The 17,373-nt window shown below is 39.5% G+C and overlaps 1 protein-coding gene across 1 annotated transcript; it reads left to right on the plus strand.

The window, feature by feature from the left end:
• The first annotated feature begins 1,376 nt into the window (after positions 1-1,376).
• Positions 1,377-5,788, plus strand: LOC107674014 (protein sprouty homolog 2-like). The gene is made up of 2 exons (XM_016467876.1): positions 1,377-1,908; positions 3,646-5,788. The coding sequence occupies exon 2, from the start codon at positions 3,697-3,699 to the stop codon at positions 4,600-4,602; it is 906 nt and encodes a 301-aa protein (XP_016323362.1). The 5' UTR covers positions 1,377-1,908; positions 3,646-3,696; the 3' UTR covers positions 4,603-5,788.
• Positions 5,789-17,373: the final 11,585 nt, after the last annotated feature.

The raw sequence follows: 17,373 nt of genomic DNA on the forward strand, positions 1-17,373 counted from the left end.
ACAATGGTAATTCAAAGTGCTTTACATAAAAGAAAAGAAAATAATAATAAAAAAAAATAATAATCACAACAATAAAACAAGGAATTTAAAAACTTTGAAAATGATTAAAAAATTGATTTAAGAGGTTTAAAATGAATTTAAACCAGTTAAGAATAGAAAATGATTATACATAAAATATAGTGCAATCAGTTCGGACATTGCACAGTGCTCATTCAATAAATGCACAGCTAAACAGATGAGTTTTGAGTCTGCATTTAAATGTGACTAATGTTTTAGCACATCTGATCTCTTCTGGAAGCTGATGCAGCAAAATGAATCTTCGCCACTTACAAATGTAGGCCTGCAAAAAAGAAAAGAAATTGTTAAAGTTACAAACCTAAGTGTCAACAGTGGTTGAGCAACAGATAAGCTCTCCTGTGAAAATGTTTAGGCCGTGAAAGATTGAGGCAGTGTTCTCTGTAGCGATATCTGATTCGCGACAGAATCTTTTGAATGAACCGTTTCATTTGAATGATTCTGTTGACCCGATTAGCAAACTCTACTGTAAGGGAGGATTTTGTGTACGAGGAAAACTGTTAGCATTGCCTGCTATATCTCAATGTCGAGAACAATTAATATTAACAATATTAATTAATTTTATTGGGGAATAATAATGTTTAAAGGCTAATGTTGTTGGGACAGTAAATAGGCTGAGAATTATGGGCGAGGTCTGACACCCTAGTTAATAAAGAATTATTATTATTCAGAATTATTCATTGTTGATGTTGTTCATAATAATAACCATCATGATATTTTATAGGCTACATAACTGTATATGCAATTCAACAATTTTCGATTTTTCAGTTACCACAAACGTAAGAATACGAGTGTATCAGAATTCAGAAGTTTGACTGAAGAGGTTTGATTTGACACTGCATCAACAAAACACAAGTACTATCGTCATTTAGCGCTTTACTGTGATAGTGATTTGTTTAAAACGCCTTTTATATGCCATATCTGACGTTTAGCTCGCTGTAAACAGAACTTTGGTTTCGATAAACGACCTTGACAGAAACTTATTTAAAAGGTCGACCCAGATTTCTCACCTGAAAGTCGGTGAATAATTTGCATAAACTGCGCAACATTGGGAATAACCAACATAGCGTAATGTAAAAAAAAAAGTTTGTGATAAACAGCGAATTTACTGTAAAAATACACGTAAATGTTCCAATAGGACGTAGGAACACCTTTGAAGAATAACTCAAAAGAATCGGCGAGTCGGCTCTTTGAACTGGTTAATTGAACCAAATCTTTCGAGTGAACCGATTCGCTCAAATGAATCGGTCGTCCGTGTGCTGTGCCGTTCTGACACACACACACACACACACACACACACACGGGGAGTGAATGTTGAGTCCTGTAGAGCCAATGAGCTGGGACCGGATACGATATATCCTCTGGGACAACAGCTACTCTGTTCACCCCCTTCACTTCCACATGACGCCATTTACAGCATAAACCCGACCTCCTCTCCGGAAAGAAGAAAAAAACAAGAGCTGAAAAACTTGAAAGCAGCACAGTGTGTGCCATGCAGCCAAACATTCAACTTGCGAACCGCAACGCGTCTTCTTGAAAAGTCTTGAGCGTTTTTTTATTTGTATTTGTTCAGTAAACTCCGCTCATTTTGTTGGATTCTGGAACGTATTGTCTTTTTGGCATAATTAGCGGTTTAACAGCATAAGTTGAACTACACTGTGTTCTACTTGGAATAAAAGTCTGATGTTACCGTTTCGCGCGGAAATACGAGGACGCGGGAGTGTTTGCTCTCATCGGGATTTTTGTGAATGAATCTCCCAATGAACTGAGGACTAACCAAAGAGTAGGATATACTCTTCACAACACAAACGGGGTTGAGGTGGTGAGATCACGGTAAGTGACGTGTATTACAACTTTTTTTGCAGTGGATTTTGACAGGCTTTTATTTTAGTTTCGTTTATTGCTTCTGTTTTTTAGTCGTGCATTTATATTATAGTTCTTCATGACTTTTTCCAGTGCTCATGCTCCGCGCCATTCTTGCAGCTGTGCAAATAGTTGCCATACGGATCTGTTCCCTACGTACTTACTTTGCCTTACTTTTCATTCAGTTACATTTGCGAATCGCTATTGAAAAACGTCATCTACAGCTGCACGGTTGTTTTGAAAAACCCATACAAAGACTCACAAAAGATTTAAAAACTTTACACATGTTCTTTTTTTTTTCTCGCAATTATTTAAAGTTGCCACTAGACATTTATAAACGTAATCTACACTTACATCATTTTTTTCTTTCCTGCAATAAGAACTCATACGACGTTCCACTAATTATTTTACTACTAATAATAATAATAATAAAACTTTGGCTGCTGTTGCAAAGAAAAAAAAATGGTTCTGTACTTTATGCCAGGTTCAACCAAGTTAAGTATTGTCGTAAAGTTAGTATGCATGCTGATAACCCAGATCAGAAGTTTAAATAGCAGTGAGGAGATAAACAGATGTTTAACAGACATTTTGCTGATGGGGCCTCTCTGTGGAAAGAGAGATCGTGCATTGATATGGTAATTTGGGGTAGTGTTATTTAGATTGAACTCAACTGGTGCTGAGGGTCCCGGCTGAGATATATGGTTTCATGTTTTGTTTTGTTTTTCACTTCAACAAATTTATTTATTTTTTTTTTTATGTAAGTTTTTGTCATTAGAGCTCCGCCCCCGTTGATAACATCATAATACATTTGTGGACCTCATGTTACTCCTATGCACGCCAGATGCTAGATTTTAAAATTGGCGATTTGAAATGAAAAACTTTCCAATTTTACTATAACAACAACACTATGAAAATGTGTTATGGTGAATGTAAACTTTTATATTTAACTAAACACTATGACGGCATTATTCACATACAAGACCGCCATCTCTGTCTAGCCTATATATAAGTTGTGCAATACTTGCATTTTCAAGCTGTTTAAAAATTGCATTTGCTTATGATTTTGGATCCTTATGACTAAAATAATAGCTTGTACCACAAAGCAAAGTGAAGCTGGGTGTACTTTTAATTCATTTTTTTTTCTATACCATATTTTACAAACAAGTTCTAATGTGCTCTGCAAGAACTGAACAGTGAGAATGGTGTTTGCAATGTTTAAATAAACACAAAACCCTAAAAAAATCAAAAGCAAGCCATGGGTGATGTTTGCAAGATGTTTATATAAATTTACAGATAAGTGAAACTGTCATTTATAGGGTGTGTATATATAAGACCATACATTGGTCTCAAACTTTCGTTGAGGATAGATGATGCTTGTGCAGAAGTCAAACTGGTAGATTTTACTCTGCAAAGGGATCCTTATTTATTCTTGATCTGATAATGTACAGCACCTGAGACACTGTAGAGCAAAAGTGGTTTTGAGTCTACTAGATGTTCCATGAACTTGATAGCTGCAGGTGGTAAAGGCCTGTCCCGTTAATGATCAGCCTTCTAGGGCTGTAGAGGTGGGGAGTAGTTGGGAGATTTGCATTAAGGAGCCTGCCTTCTGCCTTTTCTTTTTGCCTAGTTTATATGATTTACATATGGTTAGTTTATGGGATTTTACTTCCCTGTACGCTCTCGTTTAACTGTCTGTCTTTCCCATAGGACTTCAGATGTGTTCAATGCCAGCCGGAGAGTTTCCACTTCAGAGTAAAGATGGAGACAAGAGCTCAAAATGGCGGCAGCAGCTCCTCTGGCTTGCTGCAAGCTTTGCGTGACACTGGCAGACCCCAGACTGGGGACTCGGAGCCTTGGGAGGGTCAGGTGCTCTCCCTGGACCAGATAAGGACCATCCGCAGCAGCAATGAGTACACGGAGGGCCCGACGGTGGCGCCCCGTCCGCCGGCCTCCCAGCAGAAAACGGACTCGCAATCTTCTAGCCCGACTTCCACCGCCTCCACTGAGCTCTCCGAGGCCCAACGAGCCGAACAGCAGACTCCTCAACAAGCCCCTCAGTCGCCAAGGAGCGGCGTGAGCAGATCCACCAGTGGCACCAGCAACGGGTCACGCAGCACTGCCAGGGTCAGCACAGGTAGCACCTCGTCGGAGCAAAGACTTTTGGGAAACGCAGGTGGGACGGGCGATCGGGTGGTGAGGGCACAGCCTAAACGTTCAGAGCTGAAGCAGGAGGAACTGAAGCCCTTGGCCACGACCCCGGGCCAGGCCGCCGACGGCAAGCACTCGAATCGCTGCGAGGACTGCGGCCGCTGCAAGTGCGAAGGGTGCACCTGCCCTCGGACCCTGCCGTCCTGTTGGATGTGCGGCCGCAGGTGCCTTTGCTCGGCGACAACAGCAATGGACTACGCCACCTGTGTCTGCTGCGTCAAGGGTCTCTTCTACCACTGCTCCAGCGACGATGAGGATGTGTGCGCGGACAAGCCTTTCTCTTGCACCCAGTCGCACTGCTGCATGCGGTGGACGGCCATAAGCGTCCTGGCACTTTTCCTGCCCTGCCTGCTTTGCTACCTCCCGGCGAAGGGCTGTGTGGCGTTGTGCCAGGCGTGCTACGACTGCACCAGTCAGCCAGGATGCCGCTGCAAGAACAAAGAAGTTGAGAAATAAACGAGGCTCGGTTCCTGGAGTAGCACTGGGAAGATAACCTTATCTGGGACTATCTCCAGAGCAGTGGGAAAATATTCACAAATTGTTGTAGTTTTGGCACTGTAGACCAAGAGGTGACATTGGATTGGCAAAAACTAGTTTGAAGTGGTTTGTTTGTCTGTTTGTTTTTTGCTTTTCTCTTATCCACATTCTCTCTTTCTATTTCACTCTTTAAGGGGGATAGAGTTTGTTGCAACATCCTTCCCCTGTCCTTTTCGTTTTAAACTGAAGTCCAGAATGTTAGCCCTATTGACATTCAGTAATATGACTGATAAAGGTGACAGACTCTTCTAACTAACTGTTTGTGAATAGTATCTGCAAAGTATGTAAATTAGATCTTTTTCTGAGAGATTTTATTTTTGTACATATAATATTTCAACTGTGAAAAGCATTGTGCCAAACCAGAGGCACCTTGACAGATCCATATATATGATGCATATATAAAACGTGTATAGTGCTGTACATTCGTTTTGAATGTACATCAATCACTCTTTTGATATTTTGCCTTATAGAAGAGAACCCTTACAGGAATTATCCCTACAACTATACTTGTAAATTGTACAGGGACCCTAAGAAAAACTTTATTTTCTAATTTCAACACATTTAGTGTAAAAATATTTATTTGAAGTTTTATTATTTTATAAAGTAATATTTATTTTGAGAGGCATCTTTATAGGCATCACCCCAACTTTGAGAAACAAAACCTCCTCTGTTGTTGCTGCAAAACAAGGGTGACAAGGGTGTCAAATCTGATGCATATGTTCACTATAAAATAGAAAATATATTAACGTTTTGAAATTAAACAATGCATTTTCTGTGTTCTTTCTGGCCTGCTGTTGACCTTGTTTTTAGCCTTTGAGCACAAAGGCCCATTTCAGAAAATCTACTGTGTTTTCAATCGCCTTTGTTTACCCGATGGATCTTCTGTCAGGGTCATGTTTCACTTCGCGTTTATGATGAAAGCGATGATGTTCGCAGAGCTTCGGTTTCGAGGTCATCTGAAAATAAAGCGATGAAAGTGATAGTGTACGTTGGCGAATCAGCAAAATAGGTGCGTTACTGGGAGATTCTATCGATGAGATCTTCCTGCACAAAGGAGATCAAATGAAGTTTAATATAGCTCACTAGAAATGCAACATTGAGTATTGTCTGGTGTTGACTGTTATTTCATGAATAATCTTGCTTTAACCATGACCATTTGGAGACATAGGCGTAAACTCGACTGGAAAATTGCCGAACTGTGTTAGTTTGTTGACCAAGAAAACTTGACAAAAGTTTAGTCATACAATAGTCACACTGAATTAAGTTATCAAGTTACGATTACCAATAATTAACACCAGTACATGGAACTCCAAACTGCTTGTCTGATAAAACCACCCAAACAAAATGATCTCAGATCAAGATCAACCCCAGTTCCTTTACAAAGAAGCCCTGATCTCGAGCCAGACCTTCAGGGGTAACTTCCAGCCTCCCCTGCCAGGAGCGGATACTGGCTGCATTTACTTCCATGGGAAACATCTGGCACTGGTTTAATCATGGAAGTATGCAAACCACTAGTTGACATCAGGAGGATCAGAGATTGTTTCTGTTGGCAAGCCGTTGTTTGCTACGCTCCCTCCAATCCTCACTTGTGCTGTGGGAATATTAAGAGTAGATATGGTATACGCAAGATGCTTTATCAATTCTGCTTTTGAGGAAATTTTCACTCCCTAGACACTCTCCGAGTTGCTTGGATACGGTTGTGTAAATTGCGATCTTTAACCTTTTTGTATTAAGAAACTTGATTGCTAAAACATCGCCGATAACTCTGTTTGCATTATCACAACTTTATTTGAATACGGCATGAGCAAAATCACTTTAAAACTAAATATGACTTTAAAGTTCTCAGGTCCCAGATTTTACATTCCAAATAAAGTGACATACATTTGCACCAAAAGTTTAACTGGTTTGTGCAAATATATGCTTCATTGCAGTTTTAGTGGTCTTTGGAGTACAAACCACCAGTTGGGAATCACTCTTTAAAACTAGAGCAGCTTAAAATGTCAAGGTCATGACATTGATTTTACATTTTTTTTTTATACAGCAAATTTTTTTTTATATACATATTGATCTTACAATGCATGCACGCCTCCTTTTGTATAGTCACAAAGTAAAAGGCTGTTCCTTTTTCCCCATTTTCTTCCCTGTGACATGATATGCACTACTGGCATTCGCACTGTTGGTTCAGCGTGTTGGCGCATGTTTGTTATTTTGCCGAGGGTTTGAGTGACAGGCAGCCAGCTTTCACCCCTTGGTAGGGATGAGCCTCCTTCCCCGTTTATGCGGCAAAAGATGGAAAAACAAAACCGTCCCGATCGCTCGAGTGCGTCGTTTTCCGGCTTGCCTCCCACCCATTGTTTTAAGCTGTGAATGGCAGGGCAGCGATGGGGGGTTGGTTTGCTCAAGAAAGCTCCGCAAAGGGTTAAAGGCATTACTTTAAATGACAATGGGCCAACAGTTTACCCCCACATTCGAACCCTTGTGTATTCACCATCTTTTCAATGGCCCTCAGTTATTTCACCGCCTCTTAAGCCTCTTCAACTACCTGCTTGGTATTCTCACAGGGCAGCCTTTGAGTGCGAGTGTGTGTGTGTGACAGCACGCACGCGCATGTTTCCTTCTTTGCGTGCGAGTGTTTAGCAGCCGCTAAATGTGTTGTTATGGGTGCAGGCAGCACAAAAGAAGGATAGATGGGAAAAATGACACCCCTTTGAAAGAGCTGCAATTGCATGCCAAGTTCAAGAGAAATAGAGAAATACAGATGTCTCCATTGAGCAGAAAAATGGGTCAGATAAAGGCTGGGAGGGTTGACCTCAATAAACAGACAACAGATGGGACGGAACTTACTTTGTCTCAAAAATTAACACTAGTATTAAGTGCTGGCCTAGGCCGGAACGTCTAGTTACTGTCAAAAGGAATGGATTAGACCATTGGGAAGTTACTTAATTTGTCGTTGAAGACGTTATGTACCCGTCTATTGATGTTTGGTATGTTTTGAAAGGGTATTGATTACTTCCATCCTCATTCTAAATTTAACAGTGTCAATGAGGACAAGCTACACAGGCAAAGAGAGATAACCCTGACTGGTTACCACAGGACTAAACAGGCAAACAAAAGTGCAAGGAAAAAAAGGACATTTAAAAACAGATACTGTTTAAAGGTATAGTTCATCCAAAAATGTATTTGCCTTAAGAAAAAAAAAATCACAGTCAACAGGCTGTCAAAATAGGGTGATTGATATTAAAAACACAACATATTCACATTTGGAGACAAAAAAAAAAAAAAACTGCCAATAGAACAAACATTGTTAAAAAAAAAGTTAAGGGAAAATCGTGTTGTTGAACACAACTGAATCTAAACTGAAACCAAAAAAATATAATCTTTTTCATTAATACACGCTCAGATCCGGAGAGACACCCCCATTAAGCAAGAGCAAGAGAGTCTGAAAAAAGAGAGTGCGCATTTGTGCAGAAAAAGAACGAGAGAGAGAGAGGGAGAGAGAGAGAGAGTAGGCAGCAGAGCAATTGGAAAAGCCCCCAGAGCGTCTCTTTGTTGGTTTTAGCTGGGCCCCGGCGCTCATGCCCCGTTCTGAAGCCCAGATCTATTCAGTCTGCTCATCAAGGCAGAATACTCAACAGGAAGGAAGGAAGCGGCCCATTCTTTATACGCCCATTGTCTGACCACCGGGCTTAAGCAATCAAACAGCAATGTGCCGAGAGAGAGCAGGATGAGGTGCTCGGTGGGGACAGGGAACGAGAGACCATGGTCTGTGTTCCACCCTGAAGTTTTTATCTGTGTCTCTGGCAGTCAGGGGCTTCCCGATTTCTTCACAGTCACTATCTGTATGCATTTTAAAACGTGTTCTGATTCTCATTAAAGACAGCATTGGCTTTGTGCACATTTTGAACTTAGGGATGGAAACGTGCTTTACACAAGTACGCAGACATTGCACATGTGCTCAAGTGTTTGCACCAAATGAAAGTGTTATTACTAAGCTAAAAGATTTAAAAGATTGTTTTTCTTGCGTTAATTCTTTTTTTTTTCCGCCAAAAGCTCTTGTTCCGCCAGTATTTGACTTAAAAAGGAAACTGACTGTAGAAGAAGACAGTTAATGCTAATGTGTGCTATAGTGCCCCTTGTGGCAACGCTGGGAATGCAATGCACACGTGCGGTCTGGCACTATATTTCAGACCTTTTTTGTTAAATGAAAGACAATATTAGACATCTGCGGTAAATTCATAAATAATACAAACTTATGAGTGTTACAATCTTGCGTGTTAAATTTGTTTCCCCCATTGTAAACTTATACCGTGACATTCTGCAGCATTCTCTCACTCTGTCTCGCTACAAACTCAAACTACATTCTAAAACTCGTCCTGACATTCCTGCCTGAATGAGCCTTCGGCTTTACCCAAAGGCAGGGGAAGATTAAGTTTCCGAGAGAAAGAGGGATGAAATTCCATAATTGCACGGTCCTTTCTCTTCCACCCTCTTTCTGCACCTTCCCACCCTTTCTCATTTCAACAACGAGCACCAGATCTTTTCATAACTTAACATGAAATAAATTCATCATGAAATGCAATCATTTGTAGTTTTATTTTAAAATGACACTATACAGCAATTGCATTATACTATGAATATTTTGACTTCAAAATAAATATTTGCTTAATTATGTAGAATTGACAAGTTTTTCATTTAATATTGAAATAAGTCTGTTTTATAATATTTTATATTAAAAATATAATATTTTTTTTATTAGTTGTGGCAGTATGCAGTTTGAGGAGAAATATGATATTATTTTTCTAAGCAATTCTATCACCTGGTAGAATATAAAATAAGAACAAAAAATAATTTCATGTAATTTAATTTATCTAAGTAAATAAAATAAACAATACAATTCAATACAACACAATACAACTGACTTGCAATGAAGGGTGAAGCCATATAGAGACCAGAATACCAATAAGACTTGGAGATGGATTTTTTGTTGACCTGTACCAGTAAGCAATCACCTAGAAACCACCCAGGACACCCTAACAACCAGCATTTTAGTGGTGATTTTGCATTGTCAGGCTGCAATCTCATGTTCTTGCTTAAGTGTCAACTATATTACATAATATAGTCCTCATGGGAACTTCAAGCTTTAAATTGTTCAGCTTAATCTCAATCTTAAAAATGGTTTCAAATCACGACCGGCATGTAGGTACACTGACATTCTCACACACACACAGGATATGGACACGATTCTCTGTCAGCGACGAGAAAGCACCTCACAAGTGTGTTTCTGAGAAGCTTGTCTGCCATTTCCTGTGGAAGCTAACCACACAATCCATCCACAGACAAACACGACAATGAATAGACCACACATCGCATCGCATGCAGTGGCCCCAGAAAGTATTTGGACACTTAACATTAAAGTCACACTTAAAAACGTCATTGCATTAGAACAAAGTTCTCTAAACAATACTTTTCTGAGCCATTTTGTTCTTGGTCTCAAAGTGAATTTAAGTGCATGTGTTAAGTTTACACAAGTGAAATTTATTATGTTTCACAACCATAAAGTGTCACAATGTGTTTTGCCTTCATTTCAAACAGTGTATCTATTGTTAAATCATTCCAAACCTGACAAAAGTGTGCCTGTGCAATCTTTCTGCCTCTTGTTTTGATATGTTATCCAATGCAAAGCCATTCACAAATTTTAAGCCTGACACAAGTGTACAAATAATGTTTTGGGCCACTGTAAAAGTTAACTTTTAAATTGTCACTGAGAAAGAAAAGATAAATCTGCTTTAAAATAATTGCAATGCATTAAAAATGCATATGTTAAAACTTAAATGCTAAATCTTTTTGCAAGCAATTATTATGCATTTATGTTTCGTTTTGCTTCAATCTTGTTTTCACCCGAGAAGGTTCATCTTTGCACATGCATTCACTTGCATTCATATTTCTGCACATAAAAAAAGCATGCACACACAAAGAAAACCTCAAAATGAGCATGCACGGACACATGGCCGTGCACCGGAATCATCATGAATCCAGGGCATATCAATTATCTCTCTTTAAAAGAGAAAAGAGCGGAACCAGCTCGGGAAAAAGGTGAACGCTGGGACAGCGGGATAAGAAATGAAAGAAGCCTCTTTAACTTACGTAATAGGCATCACCGCACATTAGGACTGGGGAGAACTTCCTAAATGAACAATCCAGCCTGAAGGCAAAAGGAAAGAGGGATGGGGAGGCTGGGGGTAGAAAAGAGGGAAAGAAGGGCAGTGGTTTTGCCTTGGGGTTAATTGAGATAGAGGACACGAAGGAGCCCTGGAAAAGGCCCACGTGGTCGTTAGGGTTGGTGGGTATACAGGACTAATTAGAGAGGAACACAGACAGACAGAGGCTGGAAGCCCAGCAGGCTTTTGGAGAGCGGGATCATGGATTGAGAAACGTCTGGAATGAGTGAGTTGAGGAATTTGTGTTTGCTGATCTCTTTAGTTGCCCTTAAAGGAGGTCAAAATTGATTGCATCTGAGAGATCTGATAAAATATGAAATAGTCACATTTTGTATTTTATACAAACCTTATATGTTTTATCTCAAAGCTAATTCAATGGTGTTAGTGCTATTCTCATTAATACACATTAAAATAACTCTTTAGCAACTGCAATGGAATAAAAAGCACTCTTAGTGACTACCTAGAAAGCACTGAAAACAGGACAGTGGACACCCTAGCAACTCTGTACTATACAACTCAACATGCAAAAACTCACTTCAATTGCCCAGAAAACTACCCAGAACACCTTAGGAACATGCTAAAAATCACGCAGAATACCTGAGCAACACCCTAGAAACTCCACAGCAATAGACTAAAAACAATGCATAGCAATGGACACCCAAAACAGAATGGTTAGAAACCATTCAAAACTACTCAGAAACTGACTAGAAATGTGCTATATACACCCAAAATACCGTAGCAACCACCCAAAGCATCCAAGCAAGTCCACAGCAACCATCAGTTCCACTTGAAATGCCCAAGCAACTTGCTAAAAAACACTTTACACCTTAGCAACACCCTAGCAACTGCATAGCAACAGACTAAAATTGACTAAAAACCGCACTCATCCCTTTAGCAACTACTTAGCAACCGCTCAAAACAAGACAGTCACTATTCAGAACAATTCGGCAACTGAATACCAAAGTGTTAAAAAAACCCACTCAAAACACCTTAGCAACCACCTAGCAACGTCCTAGTAAATATCCAGAAAACCCTAGCAACTCCATGGCAACCGACTAAAAATGGACTAAAAACAGCTTAGAAACTATCTAGAAACCACCCAAAAACGTCAGTAACCATTCAAAACAATCCAGCTTCTGAAAAGCAATGTGATTTAAAAAAAAACATTGAAAACAGCTTAGTAACCACCTAGCAACATCCTTATAACCATCAAAACACCCTAGCAACTCCATAGTAACTGTCAAAATCCCACATTAAATTCCCAAACAATTACCTAAAACCTCACTATCCAGAACACACAAGCAATGTGCTAAAAACCACTCAGGACACCTTAGCAACACCCTAGCAACTGCATAGCATTGGACTAAAAACCACACTCATCCCTTTAGCAACTACATAGCAACCACTCAAAACAGGACAGTCACTATTCAGAACAATTCGGTAACTGAATACCAATGTGTTTAAAAAAAAACACTCAAAGCACCTTAGCAACCACCTAGCAAAATCCCAGTAACTACCCAGAAACCCCTAGCAACAGACTAAAAGTGGACTAAAAACAGATTAGAAACTATCTAGAAACCACCCAAAAACGTCAGTAACCATTCAAAACAATCCAGCTACTGAAAATCAATGTGATTTAAAAAACACTGAAAACACCTTAGTAACCACCTAGCAACATCCCAATAACCATCAAAACACCCTAGCAACTCCACAGTAACTGTCAAAATCCCACTTTAAATTCCCAAACAATTATGTAAAACCTCAATAACTACCCAGGACACCAAAGCAATGTGCTAAAACCACTCAGTACACCTTAGCAACACCCTAGGATCTGCATAGCAATGGACTAAAAACCACACTCATCCCTTTAGCAACTACCTAGCAACCACTCAAAACAGGACAGTCACTATTCAGAACAACTCTGTAACTGAATACCAATGTCTTTAAAAAAAAACATAAAGCACCTTAGCAACCACCTAGCAACATCCTAGTAACCACCCAGTACACCCTAGCAACCACATAGCAACGTGCTGAAAAAGGCCCAGAACGTCCTAACAACTGCACAGCACAGAAAAACATTGCTGATATTTTCTTCAGAAAGTTTACATATGTCGTTCTGTATGTTGTCCGGGGATCAGAGTGAGGAGAAGGCCAGCATCTCGAGATGATGTAAACAGTGTACTGGGCGTGAAGCCACACGTCTGCTGGATGGATGAGGTTGTCAGCCAAATTGTAATCACAGTACAACACCAACACAACAGGAAAGGCAAATGCTACACATGACTCCAACCGCAAACACGACAAACGTTCACGAGCCCCCGCCGACCTGCAGCACGTCGACACAATACCGCATGACAAATCACAACAAATTATAGTGTGTCAATTTTATTGACATTTCTCTGAACGTGCCCAGAGGAAACTTACTCACAGGTTACTCTATCATTGCTAAGGAGACTTGAGTCACGTTTATTGTTTCATGCAAGTGTCATGTATCAGATGTTACAGATTTTTTTTTTTTTCGTAAAATAAATATAGTTTTATAAAATTGTGTAGATTTTTATAAATTATTCTAAATTTGTACAATTTTATGTAATTTAATAATAATAATAATAATTATTATTATTATTATTATAGACTAGATGTCAAAATTTGCTTTTTATATATTTTATATATAATTAATCAATTGTAATTATATATATATATATATATATATATATATATACAGTGGGTACATTAAATCACACAGACACATAGGCATAGCTTAGTTAATTTGGTTGTGGATGAATTTTAATGTTTGCTTTTTTTTTTTCTGGTATCTTCCACTAGATCTTTTTCTCACAGGAGAGATATCAGACACTCAACCTAAAGTCTCATTTTGCTGTGCATTTAATCTCATTACTTCATGGGAAAAAAAAAATGGATATGCAAATGTTCATTTTTATTTTTCATTTTCATTGCATACAAAAGTCGCAAATGAGTTTTCTGAACTCTGTGATTATTTAGCATTCTTTTTTTTTTCTTGTCAGACAACATCCAAAATTGCTGAAATCACACTACAGGAAATAAAAATCACAAATGAGATTCCAAAAATCCCAATTGTTTCTCCTAGCCAGTAATGAGGCTCAAAGGAAACAGGCCTTTTGGATTCAGAATAGCATTTTCCGCTGTGTTCTAAGAGCGAGTGAGTAATAAAGTCTAAGAAGGGATCATTTACAGTGGGTCGTCCATACAAGAGGTGAACGACTGTAGAACCTCACAAGACCCCAAATGACACATCGTATAATTAATGACTGACTGTAAATAAACCGAACCCAACCGAACCCATTCACTCGCTCCCAACAACCAGCCAGCGGCACACAATGGCGTCCACAAGAGCAGGACTAACAACAGCATTTAACATAAACCCTTCAACAGCAACAGAGCGCTTTAGCAAATCATTAACCAGCCCATCACCGTCGCGACGCTACCAGGACTGGATGTGCTCTACAGCTGGTCTGAAAGCAGTAGCTATCTCTTTTGCATGTATACACACTTCTGCACTATCTACCCCCTCCCTCACCCTTTTCAGGCCTTGTGAAGCAAGCAAACGGGACGGTCGGCAATGGTTTAGCATGATGGTGTTTGAACCCAGGAGCTGATTGCTGTTGACTCACGCATTTGAGTGTGTGCGCGTCTCGGCACTGATTAGCACAGTCTCCATCTGTTTCTAAACAGCAGCGACAGTTTTTTGATCCCATTTCCTAAGTAAAGGCGTGCCTTTTTATACATTCATTTGGGCCAGACATAATTTGACTCACTCACTGATGAACAAAGTTGTTGGTGGGGTGTCGCATCTAAACTTTTTATTGCCACTTTAAAGTGTTAAAGTAGTCCTGCATGCGCCTTTGTACCAACTTTTCATGTTTGTCCTTATCTTCACAAGAAGAAAAGGGGCTCTGATGTTTAAACAAGGTTGTTAAGTTTATAGGTTCAGTCCCGAGAGCCAGGGCGCCAACTGCTTCATAAACGACAACTTTATCTCACACAAAAACATTAAATAACGCAAAATGTTTTTTTTTTCTTTACGTGAGACATGGTTACTTGGGAGTAATGATGGCCATAGGAAAAAAAAAAATCACACATGAGAATCTCTCAAACTGTTCTCATGTGTGTGTGTGTGTGTGTGTGTGGTTGTGTTATCATTATTATACCTATTTTATTGTTAACCTCCGAAAAAAAATCAGTTAGAAAAGTAATATCACTCAAATATCTGCAGTAGGATTCATGTCCATAGTATAAACGGTTGCGGGACAAGTTAGGTACTGAATTTAATAGTTAGCTTTAAGGTTTTGTTCAAAACACTAACCAGCAATAGTGATAGTGGCACTAACTATAAACTGTAACTCGAAATACAAGCTACAAACATGAAGCTCAGCTTGCAAAAACATTTGCATGTATGCAAATCTACTAGCTATGAAATCCGTTAGAGATGTAGGACACATGCTGAGATATGCAAACACAACCTCAGAGTACGAAACCCCTCTTTCAGATTGAGATCACTGTTCTATCTCTACCAAGCGTGTGTAAGTCACGACGGTTGCGTACGGAAAGAGCCATTGAGACACGAGTTATAAACTCGAGGTACACAAACCTGCAAGCCAAATACGGTCACATAACCACCACGGTAAGAAATTACCTTTTTAAAGCAATGCTGAGTGAGTTGCTCAGACTAAGAGGAGGCGTATATTTAGTATAAAACAGGTTGTGTTAAATGTGAGTTGGGCAGCTGCGATAATGAAAATATCCTTCATCACAAGGGCAATAAAAATGGGTCAGGCCACATTTCTTTAACAAACACGGAGACGGACAGCCACCCAGTCATTCAGCGAGTAATACACACACAGACTTTCTTCCAAATGTTTCCCCATACAAAGCTGCTTTCCATAAAGTATTGCGCTACGCTTGTTTCTTAAACGGATTTCCCATGATCTCCAACTAAATTCAATTAAAGCTCCATAAATCTCGGAAACTGGGATTAAACTCAAGCACATGATTAATGGACCCGTTTTATTAGTGGTTTCTCCGAACAGCTGTGGATCCCTCTGTCAGCCAAAGTTTAATAATTGTGTTTGCTAAGGCAAGCATCGCTATTACTTTTGCTCATAGGATCGGGGATTTGAACCAGTCCCTAAGTATTATGCAATCCGAAGTATTAAAGTTCAGCCTGTAACTGTCTGCTACAGGCATGAGTGATGCATATATTGTGAAGCTTCTTGGGGAGGTGCGCTGTAACTTAAACAATAAAAAATCCATATCCGTATCTTAAGATAGGCTCCAAACACCCAAGCAACCATAAAGCAATGTGCTTAAAACCGCTCAAAACACCTTAGCAAATGCATAGCAATGCATTAAGAATCATTCAGCAACACCTTACACCCTAACAACTGCATAGTAACACACTATTAATTACTCAAAATACCTTAGCAACACCCTAGTAACGGCATAGTAACACACTAATAATCACACAGAACACCTTAGCAACACCCTCGCAACTGCATAGCAACACACTAATATTTGCCCAGAACACCTTAGCAACACCCTAACAACTGCATACACTCTAAAAAATGCAGCATTTTTGTGTAGCAATGCATTATAATCACTCAGAACACCTTAGCAACACCCTAGCAACTGCACAGCAACGCACTAATAATCATTCAGAATGTCTTTGCAACACCTTAAAAACTGCATAGCAACACACAAATAATCATTCAGAATGTCTCAGCAACAGCCAAACAACTGTATAGCAATGCACTAACAGTCATGTAAAACACCCTAACAACTGCATAGCAACACACTAATAATCACCCAGGACACCTTAGCAAATGCACAGCAATGCACTAAGAATAATTCAAAACATCTTAGCAACACCCTAACAACAGAACAGCAATATTCTAAAAACAATTTAGAACACCCTAACAACCTAGCAACGCCCTAGTGACCACCCAGAACAATCCAGCCACAGCATAGCAATGTGCTAATTAAAAAAACAAAACAAAACTCTAATCTAGTTCATTTAATGCTCTTTTGTAAAGATTCAAAAAGCCCTTGCATTGTCTCATATCATTGCACAATATTGTGGATTTCCCGAAATCATTCAAGAAAAAAAATCTTCAAAAAATAAGTTAAACTTCCTCTTGCATCGTCCTTTTACGGCTCTGACTTGACAAAAAATAAAAAATAAAAAAACTGCTCTAGTGTATAAGGAGGGTGTAACAAAACCCAGATGCAGCAGCAGCAGGAAGAGCAGAGCAGATCAGAGCAGTCTGGGATAAGGGATTAGAGAGTGTCACACCATTCACCTCCACTGAAAGAGAGGACCTGTTAGTGGATTGGAAACATGTCCTCATTCAATAGGTGGAAGGATACAGGGTGGAGACAGATATGTTGGGGGTTTAGAGACAGATAAAACCAGGCATCAATCCAAAATCAAGTG

This window comes from Sinocyclocheilus anshuiensis, unplaced genomic scaffold (genome assembly GCF_001515605.1).
Source record: "Sinocyclocheilus anshuiensis isolate Anshui unplaced genomic scaffold, SAMN03320099.WGS_v1.1 scaffold348, whole genome shotgun sequence".
In the NCBI taxonomy this organism is placed as follows: domain Eukaryota; kingdom Metazoa; phylum Chordata; class Actinopteri; order Cypriniformes; family Cyprinidae; genus Sinocyclocheilus; species Sinocyclocheilus anshuiensis.

Bases quoted from the DNA above. Each gene is read 5' to 3' on its own strand.
- LOC107674014 (XM_016467876.1), top strand. From the start codon at position 3,697: ATGGAGACAAGAGCTCAAAATGGCGGCAGCAGCTCCTCTGGCTTGCTG.